Source organism: Coffea arabica, chromosome 7e (genome assembly GCF_036785885.1).
Source record: "Coffea arabica cultivar ET-39 chromosome 7e, Coffea Arabica ET-39 HiFi, whole genome shotgun sequence".
Classification (NCBI taxonomy): Eukaryota; Viridiplantae; Streptophyta; class Magnoliopsida; order Gentianales; family Rubiaceae; genus Coffea; species Coffea arabica.
In genome coordinates this window covers 5,581,248-5,598,295 of record NC_092323.1, presented here as the reverse complement: position 1 = coordinate 5,598,295, position 17,048 = coordinate 5,581,248, and the positions used below count along the sequence as shown (strand labels likewise).

Here is a 17,048-nt window from a genome sequence, read left to right as displayed (position 1 = left end):
AAAAATAGCCAATGAGACGCTACACCAAACAATGCCTTGCTACCACTTTCTTTGAACCTCAACTTCAATGGAAAAAATTCAAAGATGGAGATGTTAGGGCAATTATTTGATCTAGTCTAACATGATGTATACCTGCTAATTCTTAATACAATTTCTTTAGATTTTTCAACCTCTAAAATAGAATAGATTATGTTATAAGAATATTATTGTATCCAGAAAAAAAATAAATAAAGTACATTACATTTGGTGGTATTAATTATATATCTATATCTAGGTGACTATTTATACAAAACGAATCTCACTTTTGCTCAATAAATAAGTCGTTTGCTACTAGTACTTAATAGACGGCACATCAATTTTTTCTTATTATTATTATTCTTAAACGGATAAAGTAACTCGAGATAAAAAAAAAAAAAAAACATTTCGAAATTGAATCAAATGCGAAAAATCATTTCAATATTACGATCCTACATAAATGGTGTGCATTGTATGACCGATCAAAATGGTGTCGTTTTTCTGGGGGGACCTGTAACTACAACGTTTGGCTGTACTTGTGATTTCAACCGCCGGCCTCCATAATTTATTTCTGTTCTGTTTCGTTTAGGAGATGAAGTCACATGAAATCAAACAGTAGCCCTACTTTACTAAAATTCACGTATCTTCTTTTATTTTTATGTTTTGCCCGCCATGAATACCTTCCCACGAGTCACCGGTCAACCACCGTTTGCCTGCCAATTGAGAAGGTACCTCTCATGAGTTCATCATATTCATCACCGGCCTAAAATTAAAAAAACCCCAATTTCTTTGCAGTTACAAAGAATTTCAGAACCAGAATAAAAGTAAAATATATGGACCTCAGCTCTCCTCAATTTTCCTAGTGTCCATTCTATTGCGATCGAGCTAACTGCTAATAAATTAAGCTTGTGATTAGGAGTAACGGTCATGAATTCGAACCCAAGCACGTGATATAACGCTGACAACTTCATACATTTCCAGTTTTTAATCTTTTTTGATTGATAGTCATCTGCCAAGGTCTCGAGGAGAATATATATATATATATATTTTTTTTTTTTGCCCTCTTCTTTTGGATGAAGTTAATTGCTGGTTGACTTCGATAATTTTGGGCTAACATGTGCATATCACCTTAAAATTCGGAGCTTAATCAAATTTGGCTGGCCGATGCTTCATTCCAAAACATTCATTTGATCCCTAATTAAAGACTACAGATCATATGGTTAGTCAATCTTTTGACCGCTAACTTTTCTTCATCTTACGTTTCAGCACCTTTAATTATGCGCATCAACTGATATTATGTTATGTGACTCTAAATTACTACTATGAGCCCAAAAAAAGAAAAGATGAATTGCAAGTTAGAAGAAACCTTAAAAAAAGGAAAACCAGATAGCAAATGGCAACCACTTAAATTTCGATCACACAGGTCACTTATATATCCTCGATGCAAGCATAATACGTTGGTGTATGGATCAGGGTTGTAAGGGATTGATTGAGTGGGAGGATAGCTGCCTCCAAGACTGTATTGTATTGTTTCATATACAATCGTTGATGCAAGTGAAATTTATGTGTGTGTGTGTGTGTGTGTGTATATATACATAACCTTTTTTTTTTTTTGGAAGAATTATGAAGGCAAAAGCTCAAATCCCTGGTCTGCCACGGACGACACAAGGCGGTGACGAAGCATGACCTATGTGGACGCATTTCTCTATTAATATCTTAAACAGGATCAAAGAAAAAGACTGCACACCTTCACCACAAACTCCCCCCCGCAAGACAGAGAAAATGCAAGGGGTCGGGTCGGCTAATTAATTACGAAAAAGAAATGGTCAATCCAAAGAGAAAATCTTTGTTACGTGGGACTTAGATTTGTAGGAGCAAGAGGAGAGCAGCAGGGACCGAGCGAGCATGGCTTCTCACTTTCACGGAGACCTACAACTACAAAAGTCCAGAAAATGTCATTAACGGTCTTGGCAATGTGGGAACCAGCTGCCCATGGGAGCATGCTACGTAGAAAAGACTGGGATAGAAAACCAGTTTTCTTGTCCATGGAATAAGTGGGCAAAAATTGGGTTGGGGGGTCCATGACCATGCATGTTCGTCTTGAGCAAAGAAAGCTCACGTACTCTTGTCATTTTAAAATCAAATTTCAACGACTGTTGACTATTGAGCAAGCATAGTAGGCAGCATTGCTTTCATTTCATGTCCGGATCTTACAAGCTTCGCTTGCTCCCATAATTTCTGTTTAGTCAAGTCGTGTTTCCTTTGCTGGTGACCTTTTCTTCTCCCATAATGCCTTGCACGGTGAACGGTAATCTGGAGTTTTTTTGGTGCCAATTTGTACATTACCAACAATGATTGGTAAAAATATAAAGATGATTCAAGAATTAAGCAGCTTTTGATCTCACTAAAATCATTGGAATATCTCTGCACGGATAAAAAAAGATCATTGGGTTCCCGATATCTTCTTGCTAGCCAAACACCAGTACAACAAGGGTACAGCAAAATTAAACAGGTATCAAGCAAAATCACATGACCTCCAATCATTAGTTAGTTCTAACTTGCAGGCCTGAGTTAACTTTTGCGATGCAACTTATTCCTGGTTTGTACTCTTCGCAAACCAGCTTCTTCGGAAACCTCCATTCGGATACTTCTTCATCCCTTTTTTTTTTCAAAAAAAAAAAAAAAAAAGTTAATATGCTTCATCGGGATACTTGTTCCAAAGTAGACGCAAATGATTAAATTACAGGTATATAGATATGCATGAGATTACAGCTTAACTGGCATGGACCTATGAGGTGATGACCTCAGCCTGACGCCTCCATTTGTGTTTGTGTCTGTGTGATTGAGACGGAGCCATGAGCAAATTTATAATCATAGGTGTAAACCTAATTAAATCTGCACTGAATTGAAGAAAAAAGAAAGTGATTTATTTGGGATCTTCTAAGTTGCTGCAAGGGTAGTAGTTAAGGGGCCCTAACGATTATAATAAGAGAGGAGATTGCATGTTTACTACGATAGAATCATTCGGTAGGGTCTTATTATAGTCACAAATAGCAGCATTAGACATTTCATACGAGAAGATTATATATATACACATATAGTATTATTTATCGAAGAGAGATTCACCATCCCATGTGCTTCCCATCAACGTCCTTATAATTAAAAATTGATCCAAAATAGGTAGGTTGTCTACGTGCTTAAAGAAATAATTATTGGCTACAGCTTAACCAGAGGTGGTTTCCCGAAGAATAGATTGCATCACCAAGCCACTTATATATATATATATATATATATATATATATATATATAGACACACACACACGCACGCACGAATGGAGTGCAGTATAAAAAGCTGCACAATCTTTGAGAATTAATTAATCTAAAGAGCCCTTTTTGAAAGCTATCGATTGATAAAATTAGATGTAGTATGATATTTCAAGTTAGTCGGTGGGGTATGGAAAGATTAATGGTGGTATGGTTCTCCAAATAAATTGAAAAAGAAATGGCACTCTCCGCTCCGGTGGCTTACTACTCGATGAGCAAGTTAAGCAATTAACAAAATTGTGAAACAACAAACGGTTTTTAAAGTTGGTTTTCCATATTCAATAAAATGATTTCCCAGGGAGAGGGAGGGCGAGCGAGCCACGGGCATGTCCTTGTCGAGTTGTGGGAGTTTGAAGGAAGGACCTCATTTCTCGATCCGGTGGGATGTGGATCCCACATTTGTAATAGTTTTATATGGGATTAGGATTAGGCGTAGGGTGGTTTAGGATTTAGGATTAGGATGGGACTGCAGGGAAGGTCGCCGGCCTAAAACCTCTGCAGCCACTCGAAAGCAAAAGAGACTAAAGTAGCATGGAAGCCCCTCGTGTGGTGATTCAACTTTTGATATCGTCTAACCTATAGATAGCTACAACAGAGAGCTTTTTGAGTAGAGGAGGTTTGTGAACCAAAATAAAGTCCGAAAATGGAAAGTTAAAAGGAGAAAAGAGCATCTCTTTCATTTTCATGGAGGTCATTCGATGAGTGAGCGTGATTCAGAGGCACAATAAAGCAAGGCAAAGCAAAGTTCCACCGGCAAGATTTGCTTTCTTTGGGGTTCGCTGCCAAATCCGTGGCCAACACGGGATGCTTGAGATGCGAAGTTAGAACCATGAAAAGACAAAACGGAATGGAAGACCTCAAACGACCGATTCTCTTTCAAGTCATTCACGCTAGGCCGCCAGCTCTTCTTCTTCCCACTTTTTTGCCCCCCTTCATTGACATTACTACTGATGGTTTAAACGATTCGCACTTCCAATCTACCGTGTCAACAAGCTCTCGAGTAAACAAAATTTAACTGATACAACTTTTACCACTTCCAATTTCCCTACCTGTATCACTTTAGTTATTACCCCCGCCCCGTTTATGGCTGAGAACAGAAATTCACAGGGAAATTTCATTATCTATATACTCTAATTACTTCAGTTAATACATTTAAAGGGGAAAAGAAAAATAAGAGAATCCCAAATAGATGAATTTTTCAACTCAAACCACACTCCAACATAGACACTAGCACATAATGATCTGCATCCCTTTTCAAAATTAATCTTCAGTATCTCGATCGCCTTCTTGCCCTGTGCAACACCCAGAATTATGTAAGTGACTAAACATCAAAATTCCACTGCACAAAAAAAAATGAAAGCAGTTAACATACCGAGGTGAGCCAGAGCGAGAAATAGAGCGCGAGTGAGAACGCGAGCTAGAGTAAGAGCGGGATTGTGAACGTGAACGTGAATGTGAATGCGAGGAGGAGGAGGAGCCCGACAGAGAACGGGAGCGGGAGCGAGAGCGACGTCGTTGAGAATCCCCACCTCTGCTTCGACTTCTACTTCGACGATACCTTCTGTTGAAGAACACAAAACTTATTTAGAGAACCGAAGTAGGAATTATTCCAACCACCAAGAAAACGAGATGAAAACCAAATTACCACAACAACTCATCTAAATGAAAAAGTTAACAGCATGGATGCTTTAAAAAAAAATATATGCGTGAAGAGTATTTCTCCCTTCCTACTCCCAACCCCTAAAAAACCGAAACCTAACATTTTGTATAGTTTGTAATAGATAGCTTTAAATAGCTTGTTTCAGTTGCTTTTTAAAGCAAAATGATGTTTCAGTAGCTCTCTTTCCGTTTTTAACCTCTTAAGCTTATTAGAGCTGATCCTAGGAGGCAGCATGGAGGTACTAATAATAGCTTTTGCCTTTGCAACTTAAACAAAAGTTTCAACTTCTGAAACAACTTTATTATGCATCACTTTTCTTAAGCAGCTTTCTTAGGGCTGCAGCAAAAGAGAATATAGACTACCATAGCTTTCAGATATATAACCCAGTTGACGCTTCATATTCGTAATGCTCAATTCAATTATATCTGAAACATAATTTCTTTGAGTGCCTGACTTCCCAGGTAGAACAAGGGACCGTACAAAGACATCTAGAAAACTAGTAAAGATTCAAATTAACATGGATGACAAAAAGCTAAACCAATATGCCACCATTGGATTCAAAGACATCTAGAAAACTAGTAAAGATTCAATAAAAGCTACGATACCACCATTGGATGACAAAAGTAGCTAAACCAAGAGACAAAGGACAGAAGGCAACAGAAATGCAATAAAGATTTAAGCATGACTACATATTCTGTGGAGCTACACCTTCCTGACAAATTAACACTTTTCCAAAGTACTGCATGTCGCACATGTTGCCATGTGGCTTAAAAGCTGCATAGCTTGATATTAAACACAAATAGCAGTGCACACTACCTGGAAGGAGATCGGCTGTAGCTTCTACTTCGACTGCGATGACGATATCGACTAACACGACTTGTTTCTGCAAGTTTTTCAAGCCTCTGTCGTTCCTGTTCTCTTTTCTTAGCCATTTCAACGGCTGTATCTTTTTTAACTGCAACAAGAACCAGTTATGCCACCAGGAAAAAAAAAAGAAAAGAAAAAGTCCACACCATTGATCAAAGGTAAAATTTTTGTGTTCTTTCGAGAAAAGATAATGCAGGCTGTGAACTCAAATTAAAGTTCAATATATACTTTCCACACAATTGCACATGAACTTTTTGTCCATATGCTATATAACAAGGGAGGATGAATACTTTGTTTGTTTAGTTGCTTGCTCATAATCCGTTTTAGCCGCTCTTGTGGCGTTTCCTTCTTCTCCACCTGTTGCTTAGTGAGGCTGCCACTGCTAGTTGCCTTGCTTAATTTGGCTAACGCTGAGGATGTGCTGCCAAGCAAATGAAACGCTGAACATTCACAGTTTTACCATGAACATGCATGTCCATTGATTACACATGCCAACATAAAAGTATAATTAAGAATTCCAACAATAGCTTTTAGTACCTTGCTGGTGGTTTCAACAATTTGGCATTTTTTTCCTTGTCAAGAGATACACCAGATGCAGGATCTACATGGAGAGCCTCAAGTATGCGACCAGATGATGGCCTGCATGAAATCAGAAACATTAGAGAATTCCTTTGTAACATCCTGGTAACTGGGATACAGTCATATTATGTTAATTCAGGGGAAAATGTGCTTCAGAAAGGAAGCTTCCTTCCCTCTCCCTCTTGGCAGTTATGCTGATAACCCTAAGAAGTGATCTATTCTAAACCACATAAGTTTGTCTGAGGTAACAAAATGGACGATAAGCTGCAGCAGAGAAAAACTGTCCAATATCTTTGCAAGAATTAAAGGTCGAGTGCTCCGACCGGTTCAGTGCATCAGCTTGGGTTGGAGGAGATGGTGGTGGAGAATATCCTTCAAATTTTGGTTCATTTCCATCAGACCCTCCAAACTCTGTTATATACTCTATCTTAGGAGCTCTATCTTTGCTTCGATGAACATCATCAGAATGCATTCCACGAGCATTGCGCCTTGAGTGGGAAGGTGAGTAAGATCTAGACCTTGACCTTGACCTGACAAAATAATACAGGTTTACTAGTATTGCATAAGTACCACTTCATTCAAAAGTACGACATCACCATAAGCATAAACTCACCGTCTAGAACGTGAATAAGCTTCATAAGTAGGGCTTCTTCTGGGCTCACTGTAAATTGCAAGCAAAGGATATAACAAACACAATCCAATATAAAAACTTCTCCCTTTGATCCTTATTCCAATAACTACACAAAAAGAAATTCAGGGTGCTCACCGGTAAGGATCACGGTGAAGTACTCTAGTACCAGTAATGCGAGATGCTTCTCTTTCCCTTTCTCTTTCCATCTGAGAAGCCTTTCTTCTTTCCTTCCGACTCAGCTTCCTCTGCAAAATCCAATGTTATCAGGAGATACTGAAAGATATATCCATATATTGCATCCTTCTATCATAACCAAGCTTTTGGAAAACTTACAATTGCAGGATCTCCCTTGATAACTTCTTTCTGCCTCCTTTCTTCTTCTTTAGCCTTCTTATCCATGTATACAAGCCATCCATAGCGCTTAACACCAAATTCCTTTGCAATTGACTCCATTCCCACATCATTGCTGTCATCACTGTTAAACTCATCATCATCTTCATCGTCTTCATCTTCATCCTCTTCCTCACCATCTGAGTCGTGGGTTTCCTCTTTCCCATCTCCATCATAAGAGAAACCAACTTGTGAATATGACCCCTTGTTTGCCACTGGCTGGGGAGGATGAGATCTATATCATTTGGAAAACAATACACACGTCAAAAATACTTAAATACAAAGTAAACGTGTACATAAATAACTAGAATCATGACATTGCAGCTTCACAATTCGAGATATATACACCTGCTTACAGAGTTACCATAAAGAACTCCTGCCCACGTTTGAAAAAAGTTGATTGTTGTAATAAAGTTCTATCAAAAGATCCACTAAGAAACGTGCCAACCAACATTAATTACAGAATAAATACAAAAATCAAAAGTTTCACTATTTTCAATCTTGTCCAACACCAGAACTCAAAACCCAAGGTCACTACAATAACTCAACATTTCACAATATTACTGAACACATAACCGGTCATACAAACCAGTATAGCCAAATTCTTTTTCAGCATGCCCCTTCATCCCTTCTTGTTTTCCTTTCTTATCCCGTAGTCAAAGATAATTGGTACCAGTAGCAACTTTGAATTTCTCACAATGGTACAGCAAAAGAAAGGTCTATATCCTCAAAGGAACTAACTAAGCGCATAATTGTAAGTCACGATGATGTTGCAGGCAAATACAGTAGACAAATAAACTTGAACCTGTCTGATCCAAAAGGGTTGATCTTAGCCTCAATCTCTTGATCAACATGTTGCAAAGCTTCATCATCGGCAACTGTCAGTAGGAAGTGTTAGCTCAAAGAAGTGTAGTAAGCTGTCATCTTTTGACTGGATGTGGTATCCAACACTAAGAACAATGGAGAGCATAGCATGAATTCACTACTTTGCATAATTGAATCCCAAAGGACAGAAAAATTTGATGGTTGACATATGCTATTTATAATGCCATATATTTAATAGATCATCAAAAATTCCAAAAAGTACCGACATCCTCTACGCCGATGCTTAATTAAATCCCGATAACGCTCAAAATTAACAAACTCTTCTAATTCTTCCTCTTCTTCAGACTTCTCAGGAACCCGAATATGTCTCGAACTAGAATCTCTAATAAAATCAAGCAAAGCACGACCATCAAATCTGTTAACAAGGAATTAGATCAGTTAGACCAGTAAATATGCAGTCCAGCTTGTCAACCCCATTCCTACTTAGCAAAAATAGTCGGATCACAAAGGTTTAAGTACCTGTCAATCAAAATATCCTGCTTTCCGTTCCATGGAATCCTGGTCAAAAGGACAGCGTAAAGGTTAGATTTATGTCATAAGTCAAAATGATCAAGTCAGAAACAACCTGAAGTACTTTGCATACACAAAGTAAAGAACCAGAGAAAAGAAGCTTCAAAAAATAAACTCCCTCCCGCATTGATATGCATATTTTGATATAAATCAAGCTTCGAGAAACACACCTAGATAATTTATTTACTAAAGCAGTATCCTTTAGTCGAAAACAGAAGCTATGGTAGAACTTCTTTCCAAGATAGGTCAAGGCCACCTAATTTACAAAGCAAACGCAAAATAGGTACAAAGGTCCAACAATACATACTAATATACTATCCCTTTTCAATTTCTTAACACATCACTACATGCAGTTCCCAACTCTCATAGTTTCACCAGTCACCAACTCACATAAACCGCCACGCGCCCCAGGGCATTACTCGAATCTGCCAACTTTCACATTCAACAAATGACATCCACAGCCACACACAAAATATAACGCTAATCTAATACAAATTTAGAAAAAGTATATTTCACTTTCCAGTTACCAAATCCTTAGAAACGTAAAAGAAAACATAAAACTGCTCGCTATATGCAGGAATTCAATAAGGGGAAATTGTAGTCCTAGGAGAAATGAGAATATAATAAGAGTAAATGATTCATACAGGCCCTGCTGATCCTGGGTGGCGTGGTAGAGAGCATCGTCACGATAGATACGGCAGCGAGATCCGACGGCTTGGATAGACTGCTGCGGGTCGCCGCGCCTCTTAGCCAGGTAGACAGCGCGTCTCTGAGCCCGCTTCCGAGCCGCGTCCATCATGTCATGTACCTTTTTCTCCGACCGCCTCGCTTCGTGCCACATAATTCCGATCAAATCGGTTATCACAGTCACCGTCCGGCCCCAAGTTCCCGGTTTGATGGTAACTTTTTTGTTCTTTCAATTGAAATTTGGAATTTCAATTGGGAATCAGAAACCCTAATCCCCGGGAGTCATTTTAAGCAGTCATACATGGGAGTAGGAAGAAGTGAAGAACAATGAGAAAATCTGCGAACAATTGCCAGTATGTGTGTACAATAAGCTAGCGGAAGCTGAGGACGAGACCCGGATTTAGATAAGCTGCAGGCCCGTGTATACCTGCGAAAGCGTAGTATAATTTTATTGGATTGGGTTCTAATTGTGTGTTCGTATAGCTCACAGGCCCAACCAAACATGTTCTGTTTCTTACCCGTCCCAGAAATGAGCGGGTACTCGATTAAGATAGGATCGAGTCAACGGACACTCGTCCCGTCTAGCTTATCATTTAATTTTTTAATTAATTTATACTAATTTAATTTTATATCTTTCATATTCATTTAAAACTTAATAAAAAAAATTTTCAAAAAAAGTCTCTTCCCAAGAAACAAATGTGTGAATAGAATACAAGAAAAATGAAAAAATTTAAAATAATTCAAAATTAATGAAAATTTAAAATAAGTAGTACCTTTTTAAAATATTTATTCTACATTAATTAAACTTTTTCCCAAAAAATAAGATCATGACCTCTAGAAATGGATCTTGTCAACAAACTATAGTTTTTCATATTTTTAATATAATTTGTTCAATTAAATTACTTTTTTAGCTCCAAAAATATTGGCCCCGTTTGGCAAATGATTTTTTTTTGTCACTGCCTAAAATTTTACTATAATTTATTGTAGAAGTTGTAGGAAAAATTTTTAAGATGGAAAACTTTTTTTCCCTTTTCCCTTTCTCTCTCTCTTTCTTTATTTTTCTTTCTTTTCTTTTCTTCCCTCTCTTCTTCGTCTCCCTCTCCCTCTCCCTCCCCCCATTGGAAGCTGTAGCAACAACAACAACAATTTTTTTCTTGCATTTTGCTCTCTCTCCCTCTTCCCCCTCTATTCCCTTCTCTCTCTCTTCCCCTCCCTTCATTTTCTCCTTCCCTTCCCTCTTTCCCTTTTCTCCCTTCTTTCCCGCCACCCTCCCTCTCCCTCTTGCGCAGATCGGGCGACCTAATCTGGCCGTGCGGCCAAATTGCATAGGGGGGAGGGATAGGGTGGCGAGGGAAGAAAATGAGAGGGAAAGAGGTGGCAGGGAAGAGAAGAGAAGAAGGAAAGAGGGGAGGGAAGGAGAGAAGGGAGAAGAGAAAAAAAAATACTTATCTCTGCCGGCATCAGATGAAGTAATCAGCGCTGAAGGTGATGGTGGGGTTGATGTGGGGGAGGAAAAAGAGAAATGGAGGAAGGGAATTTTTTTTTTGTGTGTTTTGGGTATTTTAAAACATGTAGTTTAAAAATTTCGAGAAATTTTTTGAGATTATTGTAGTTAAAATTATTTAAAAACTAGTATGAAATAAATTTGGCCAAAAACTCATTTGCCAAACAGGGCCATTATTTGTGGTATATGTATAAAAATAAATAAATAAATAAATAAATATATATATATATATATATATATGCGGGGGGATCAAGTGCCTGTGAGTTCTTAATCATGTAACCCTAACCTGACTGCATATGAGTTGGTGTCGCATTCTCTTTCAACCCGATCAAATAATGCTGATTGGATACTTTATTTTTTAGGTCGGATTGGATCAAATATGATAGGTTTCGGGTGTTTTTGCTAACCCTTAATGTTGGCTCTTTGAAAGTCTGTGACCAAACCCAATGAAGTTTAAGATCCTTGTCTTCTCATATTTCAGGTCAAATTAAATAAAAAACAACTATACAAACTAGTGATGAGGCACATCCAATGTGTGTGCAATTTAGAAACAATCACTTTTTTATATGGAAGAATTTATATAAAAATTTTCAATGAAAAAAATAAACTTTGATGGTTTAAAATTTTTTTAGTAGAATTTTAATTAATTTGATGGTTACAATATTTGTGGGTGGTTATGGGGGTGAAAATTAGTTGTTGTTACATCCGTTTGCTATATGGGCAACATGCAATCAGACGGTAGAGTTATAATTTAGTGATTTGTGGGGATAAAGTTGAAAATTTAAGAAGCGATGAAAAAAAAGTTTATACTAAATCCAAGATTCCCCCTTTATCGATCTTTTATTACCTATATGTTTTAACTTTTTAGCAGTTTGCTAAGATCTCAAATGTAGAGCGTGCCAATTTAAATTTTTATTGGTGTTAAAGCCACAACCTATATTTTATTTCCACAAAAAATTTTAAATGAAAATTTCAATTTGCCCTTCTCAAGTTCAAGCCCAAATGCAAAGGGCAATCTAATTTTTTAGCACAAATCACCGGGTAAATAAAATTTAGGCTGTGACAATATCATCTGTCCTCTCAAAATCATAGCTTCAATAAGCCAACAGGTAATGTTGCAACGCAAATATTAAAGACCACAGAGCTATTGTCTCAAGGAGATTAGGCTTTGGTCGAGGTGGATGCCTTACGACTTCGATTAAATTTTGTGCTGAAAGTTACATATTATTTTGTATCCTTGCGTATGCATAGAAAACAAATACTTTGCGCCGGCAATCAGACGACTTATTATACATATTTCCAGTAATGTCTGATTGCAATCATTCTTATACATACTTCCTGATTACGTATAAACAACATGTTTGCGGCCCAAGAAGATAATCTTCCGCCGAACCATACGCTAGTCTTTTGCGTCCTGTACTTGCGCTGTTCTACCACTGATTATAATAATTGGCCCTGGAATTGGGACTCCGAATATTCCTAGTGTCGATGTATTTATATTCCTCACTATTGTGTTATTTTGGACGTGGAAAAAATTGTTGGCAAATTTACAATCTTCATCTACCCTGCACCTTCTTCGTCAACTCATCCAACATGTCTTAACCAGAATATCCAAAATAAGAATGTAATTTACTTTACCAAAATTACAACTTTTTAGGGTACAAATACTTGTTTGTTTTTTGCACAGTAATTTTTGTTCAAGTCCTATTTTTTTTTAGAGTTTTTGTAAAGAAAAAAAAGTAATACATTTCGTGTGAGATATAGTATACGTGATATTAGAAAAATTGTCAAGAGAATATTTTTAAAAATTCAAGAAAAAGATGGGACCTAAATTTGGACCTACCATTTTTCCTTTTAAATCTCAATGCGCAGCCATAACATATGATGAGCTATTCAGCTTCAAGTTGGAGAATCCACCTTTGAATATCAAAATAACGTGTGTGTGACTGTGTGTGTGTGTGTGTGTTTTTTTTTTTTCCTCATTTATTTTTCATTTTTTAGCAAACAAATCCAATTCACTTTTATTTTAGTGTTTTCTAAATGAAGAAAATATGTATGAAGGAACAGGTCATCATGAGCCGGACCAACCAAAACCTAGCGTGCAGACCCCACACAAAAGACTCAGAGGACCAGTATAAACTAAACCCTCAACCCAAATCAACCCTTCTTTTTAATTGACAATAACCAGGTAGCCATCGACCTCTTCGCCAAAGCCCCTCCTCCCCGTCTCCCCGCCTTTGGGGCTGGGTGAGAGGCGAGACGTATTATTTCTCCATCATGTCCCACAACCCCACCATTCCTCCATCACCCACACCTCCCCCAACGGAGTTCATACCGGAGCCCCGGCAGGTTCAGCCAGTGCTCACACCTACTCCATCTCTGTACAAACAAAAATCCTGGTCTCCGGACACTTATCGTGATGAGGCTTGGCAGCGGCGGAAGGGAAATCACGACATTCGCTGCAACCGTCGGAGTAAGAGTGTGACCGAGGAAGACCTTGAGGAACTTAAGGCTTGTATTGAATTGGGTTTCAGTTTTGACTCCCCAAAAATCGACCAACGTTTGTCTGATACTTTTCCGGCCTATGGACTATTTTATGCTGTAAACAAGAATTACAACGACACAGTTTCTAAGCATATCACTTTGGCATCGCCTTTCTCTTCCACTGTCTCGGACTGCGACACGCCTTCCCCTCTTGACAGCCCTCATAACATCTTTGGTCCAGGTATATATTGCAAAACCCTCTTTTTTTCATTTCGGATCATCTCTTTCAATGTTTTTTTGGTCTCTTAATTCAATTACTGGTTTTAGTTTTTGGATGTGAATCTTAGTGTGGATTGTTGTCACTATTATTGATTAAGGATTGGATTTCTTTATTCGGTTTCCCCAAGACTGAGCTACTTTCGTGGACAGTACATATCCCAACTCCATTTCTCGTTATAGGGAACAGAAAGCACCCTTAATTCGAAATTCAGTTGATTTGTTTTTGGAGCTGTTTTGATATTTAAGTTTGATACAGATGTTTATTTTTTGGGCATGGGATTTTGGATAGAAATCAGATCTTGATTGGGATGTATGTGAAACAGGTGAAAATCCACAAACGGTGAAGACAAGATTGAGACAGTGGGCACAAGTGGTTGCTTGTGCCGTTCGTCAATCTTCAAGGTGAATGATGACGATGAATTGGATACAGGTGATGAAGATGAACAGCTTAGTAGATGAAGTCTTGTTGTTGTTCAACCAAAGGGATTCATGATAGTTTGAAAAAGTAACCAAATTCCAACAAATTTGGTGAAGTCATGATAGTTCTCCTATTCATGTTTCACATTGATTGACATAAATTATCCAACACGTCCACCGACTGGATTAATTGCTCGCATGCTTGCTTGGTAATTTGGTTATGTGTAGGAGTACTAATATACCGGTAGTGCCTCACCTAATGGGAAAAGGATCTTGGAATTTCTTGAGGTGTTGACTTTAGCTACTATTTGGGTGCTTGCTTTCATGATTGGTGTTGTTGAATCTGTATTACATTAATGCTTTGCTTCGGCTTTTTTGCATCTGCTTTTACCTTTTCCCACTTGGGTTGAGGTACTAGATTTCATTGATGTCTGGCCCATGATGAATGATGTGGGAAAAGATGATGCCCGTTCCTTTGTTTGATTGAACATACTCATTCTTTGTTTTGTTGAAGTTTGCCGCCCCTTTTTTTTTTTTTTGGGTAAAACGTACCTGCTAGCTTCTTGTATTAAGATTGGATCAGCGTATCTCCTGTCTTTTGAATAATCTTCTCTACATTCTGGCTCAATTAAGCGACTTAATTCCTTAATATGCTTCAAGCATCTGCTTATTTCTTTGTAACCCAGTGAAGTGTACGATGATTTAGTTCACAGGACGAAAATTTAATAATTTCTAGTTTTCTACTGAAATTCCCATTTTTGTAAAATTGCACAAAATTACCTTGATGGTTGAAATACTAAATGACCTGGGTCCACAGGAATGTTGGTTCTTTTTGACCCAGTTGTGTCACTCCTTGGAATAGATTAGAGTAGAAGTAAGAGTAAGAATAGAAGGTGACAATTGATAAAAAAAAAAAAAAGACGACTAGTCTTCATTTAAAAATGAAAAAAAAATGAAAGGAAAGAAACTTGTTCATGCTAGAGCTGCTGTCGAGTCGAGTCGAGCTCGAGTAGTGTACTACTCGAGTTCGACTCGAGGCAAAATAACTAAGCTCGAACTCGTCAAGCCTAATCAAGCTCAAGTAATAAAAATTAATATTTTATATATAATTTTAAATAAATGATATTATTGACATTTCACAATAATAATAATTAAAATATATATTATAAAAAGCTCGATAGAGCTCGTTGAACTTTCGAGTATCATATTTTCAAACTCGAGATCGACTCGATAGCTCTAACGAGCGGCTCGAACTCGAGATCGAGTTTGGTCAATCGAGCTCGAGCTCGAGCTGCTGATCAAGTAGCTCGCGAGCTCGAGCCGAGCTACTTGGTTCAGCTCCACCCCTAGTTCATGCTTCGTTTAAAAATGAAAAAAAAAAAATGAAGGGAAAGAAACTTGCCCGTCTCGGATCCTTTGAATGTGGGAAGCTGACGTCTAGTATTTCGCATAAAATAACATTTAAATAGCCGTGATTTTTACTTGAACAGCATGTTGTAGTGAGCCATTCTATGACCAGAAAAGGTAAGGGCTGTTTCCAATTGCTTTACGTATCACGAAAACTTGTTTAATCAAACCTTTACTTTTAGCTTCTTTACTTATCAGAGAAATTTATAAATCCGCGCACGCACATATACCCATCTACGCCACTTAAATCAAATGTTTGTAGATTTCTGGATTCTTCTAAACTATATGATTCTCGATAACAATTTGGTTAAAAAAAAAAATGGGCCACGGCCCGTCGAATAATAATAATAAAAAAAGGCAATAGCGACCTAATGGACAAAATTTTAATTTGTATGGTAGAGGCCCAATTACGAAGATTGCTGATGCAGGCTACTTACTAAGGTGCCCAAAAAGAATTCTAGAACACCGATAGCACGTTCAATTCAAGACCGGCCCGGGAAGAATGTGATGATAAATTTTACGTCGCTGCAGTTTGGCTTGACCGCTAAGGCTGAGAAACTTGAGAATTGAATATTTCTGCAGGCGCCAAACTTGGCTGATATTTATGATTGCACGGTCAAGATGAGAGCTTCAACTTGATGTGCTCTCCCAACTGATTGAGTCAGGATAGCTTTTTTGGGCAAAGATAGTAAGAAGTTCTTTTGACTTTTTTTGTGTTTTTTTGTTTTTTTGGGGGCTGCTGAAGACAATAGGCACACTTGAAGAGTAATAGAAGATTGGAGGTCTATTCTGACCAAAAGAGAAGAAGACGGGACATGGGAAACTGCAGAAATTGGCAATGAACAAAGCCAGGATTTTGCAGTCGTTTCGCTTAGTAAAGGAACTGAGAGTTTGGGTGCGTATAGATTTGATTCTCGAATATTCAACAATACGGCAGGTTGCGGAAGAAGATTAACAAATGTGCTTTTTTTTTTTTGACCGGATATTCTGATGCCGTAATATTCAGACTAAGGAAAAACATGCTTGCATCATCTTTGAGGTGTTTCCATTGCTTTGGATGCGAACGAATAGGGAGGGAAGACCCGAAGAATTGAGGTGTTTTCCTGTCCACTGTTAAAAAATACATTAGGGTTCCGTTGGGTTGGATGCAAATCTTTTGTACACAGGGTAATGTGCAAATAGTTTTAAAAAAATTTTATTTTTTTTTGGTAAATTGAAGAATCAAGAATGTTGATTCCATAAGCACAGTCGATTTCTAATTCAAAGCTATCATGTGAAGTTACAAGACCACTACATGGAAACATTCCTGCAGACATATTTCTTAAGTTCGACTTTGACCTTTGAAAGCATCGCAATTTCTTTACTGTTACTTCTCCAATTTGAACCCAAAATTCGAGTTCCATTGTTAC

At 37.8% G+C, this 17,048-nt stretch overlaps 2 protein-coding genes across 2 annotated transcripts; one reads left to right on the top strand and one right to left on the bottom strand.

The window, feature by feature from the left end:
- Positions 1-4,439: 4,439 nt before the first annotated feature.
- Positions 4,440-9,915, bottom strand: LOC113701413 (uncharacterized). The gene is made up of 13 exons (XM_027222050.2): positions 9,506-9,915; positions 8,811-8,849; positions 8,558-8,706; positions 8,272-8,344; positions 7,410-7,701; positions 7,212-7,321; positions 7,059-7,106; positions 6,769-6,975; positions 6,404-6,505; positions 6,157-6,287; positions 5,816-5,954; positions 4,712-4,900; positions 4,440-4,631 (listed from the first exon to the last, which is right to left on the bottom strand). Exons 1-13 carry the CDS (start codon positions 9,700-9,702, stop codon positions 4,607-4,609), a joined length of 1,701 nt encoding a protein of 566 aa, XP_027077851.1. The 5' UTR covers positions 9,703-9,915; the 3' UTR covers positions 4,440-4,606.
- Positions 9,916-13,214: 3,299 nt separating this feature from the next.
- On the top strand, positions 13,215-14,297 carry LOC113702130 (uncharacterized). Its single transcript, XM_027223140.2, has 2 exons — positions 13,215-13,777; positions 14,139-14,297. The coding sequence occupies exons 1-2, from the start codon at positions 13,330-13,332 to the stop codon at positions 14,219-14,221; spliced, it is 531 nt and encodes a 176-aa protein (XP_027078941.1). The 5' UTR covers positions 13,215-13,329; the 3' UTR covers positions 14,222-14,297.
- Positions 14,298-17,048: the final 2,751 nt, after the last annotated feature.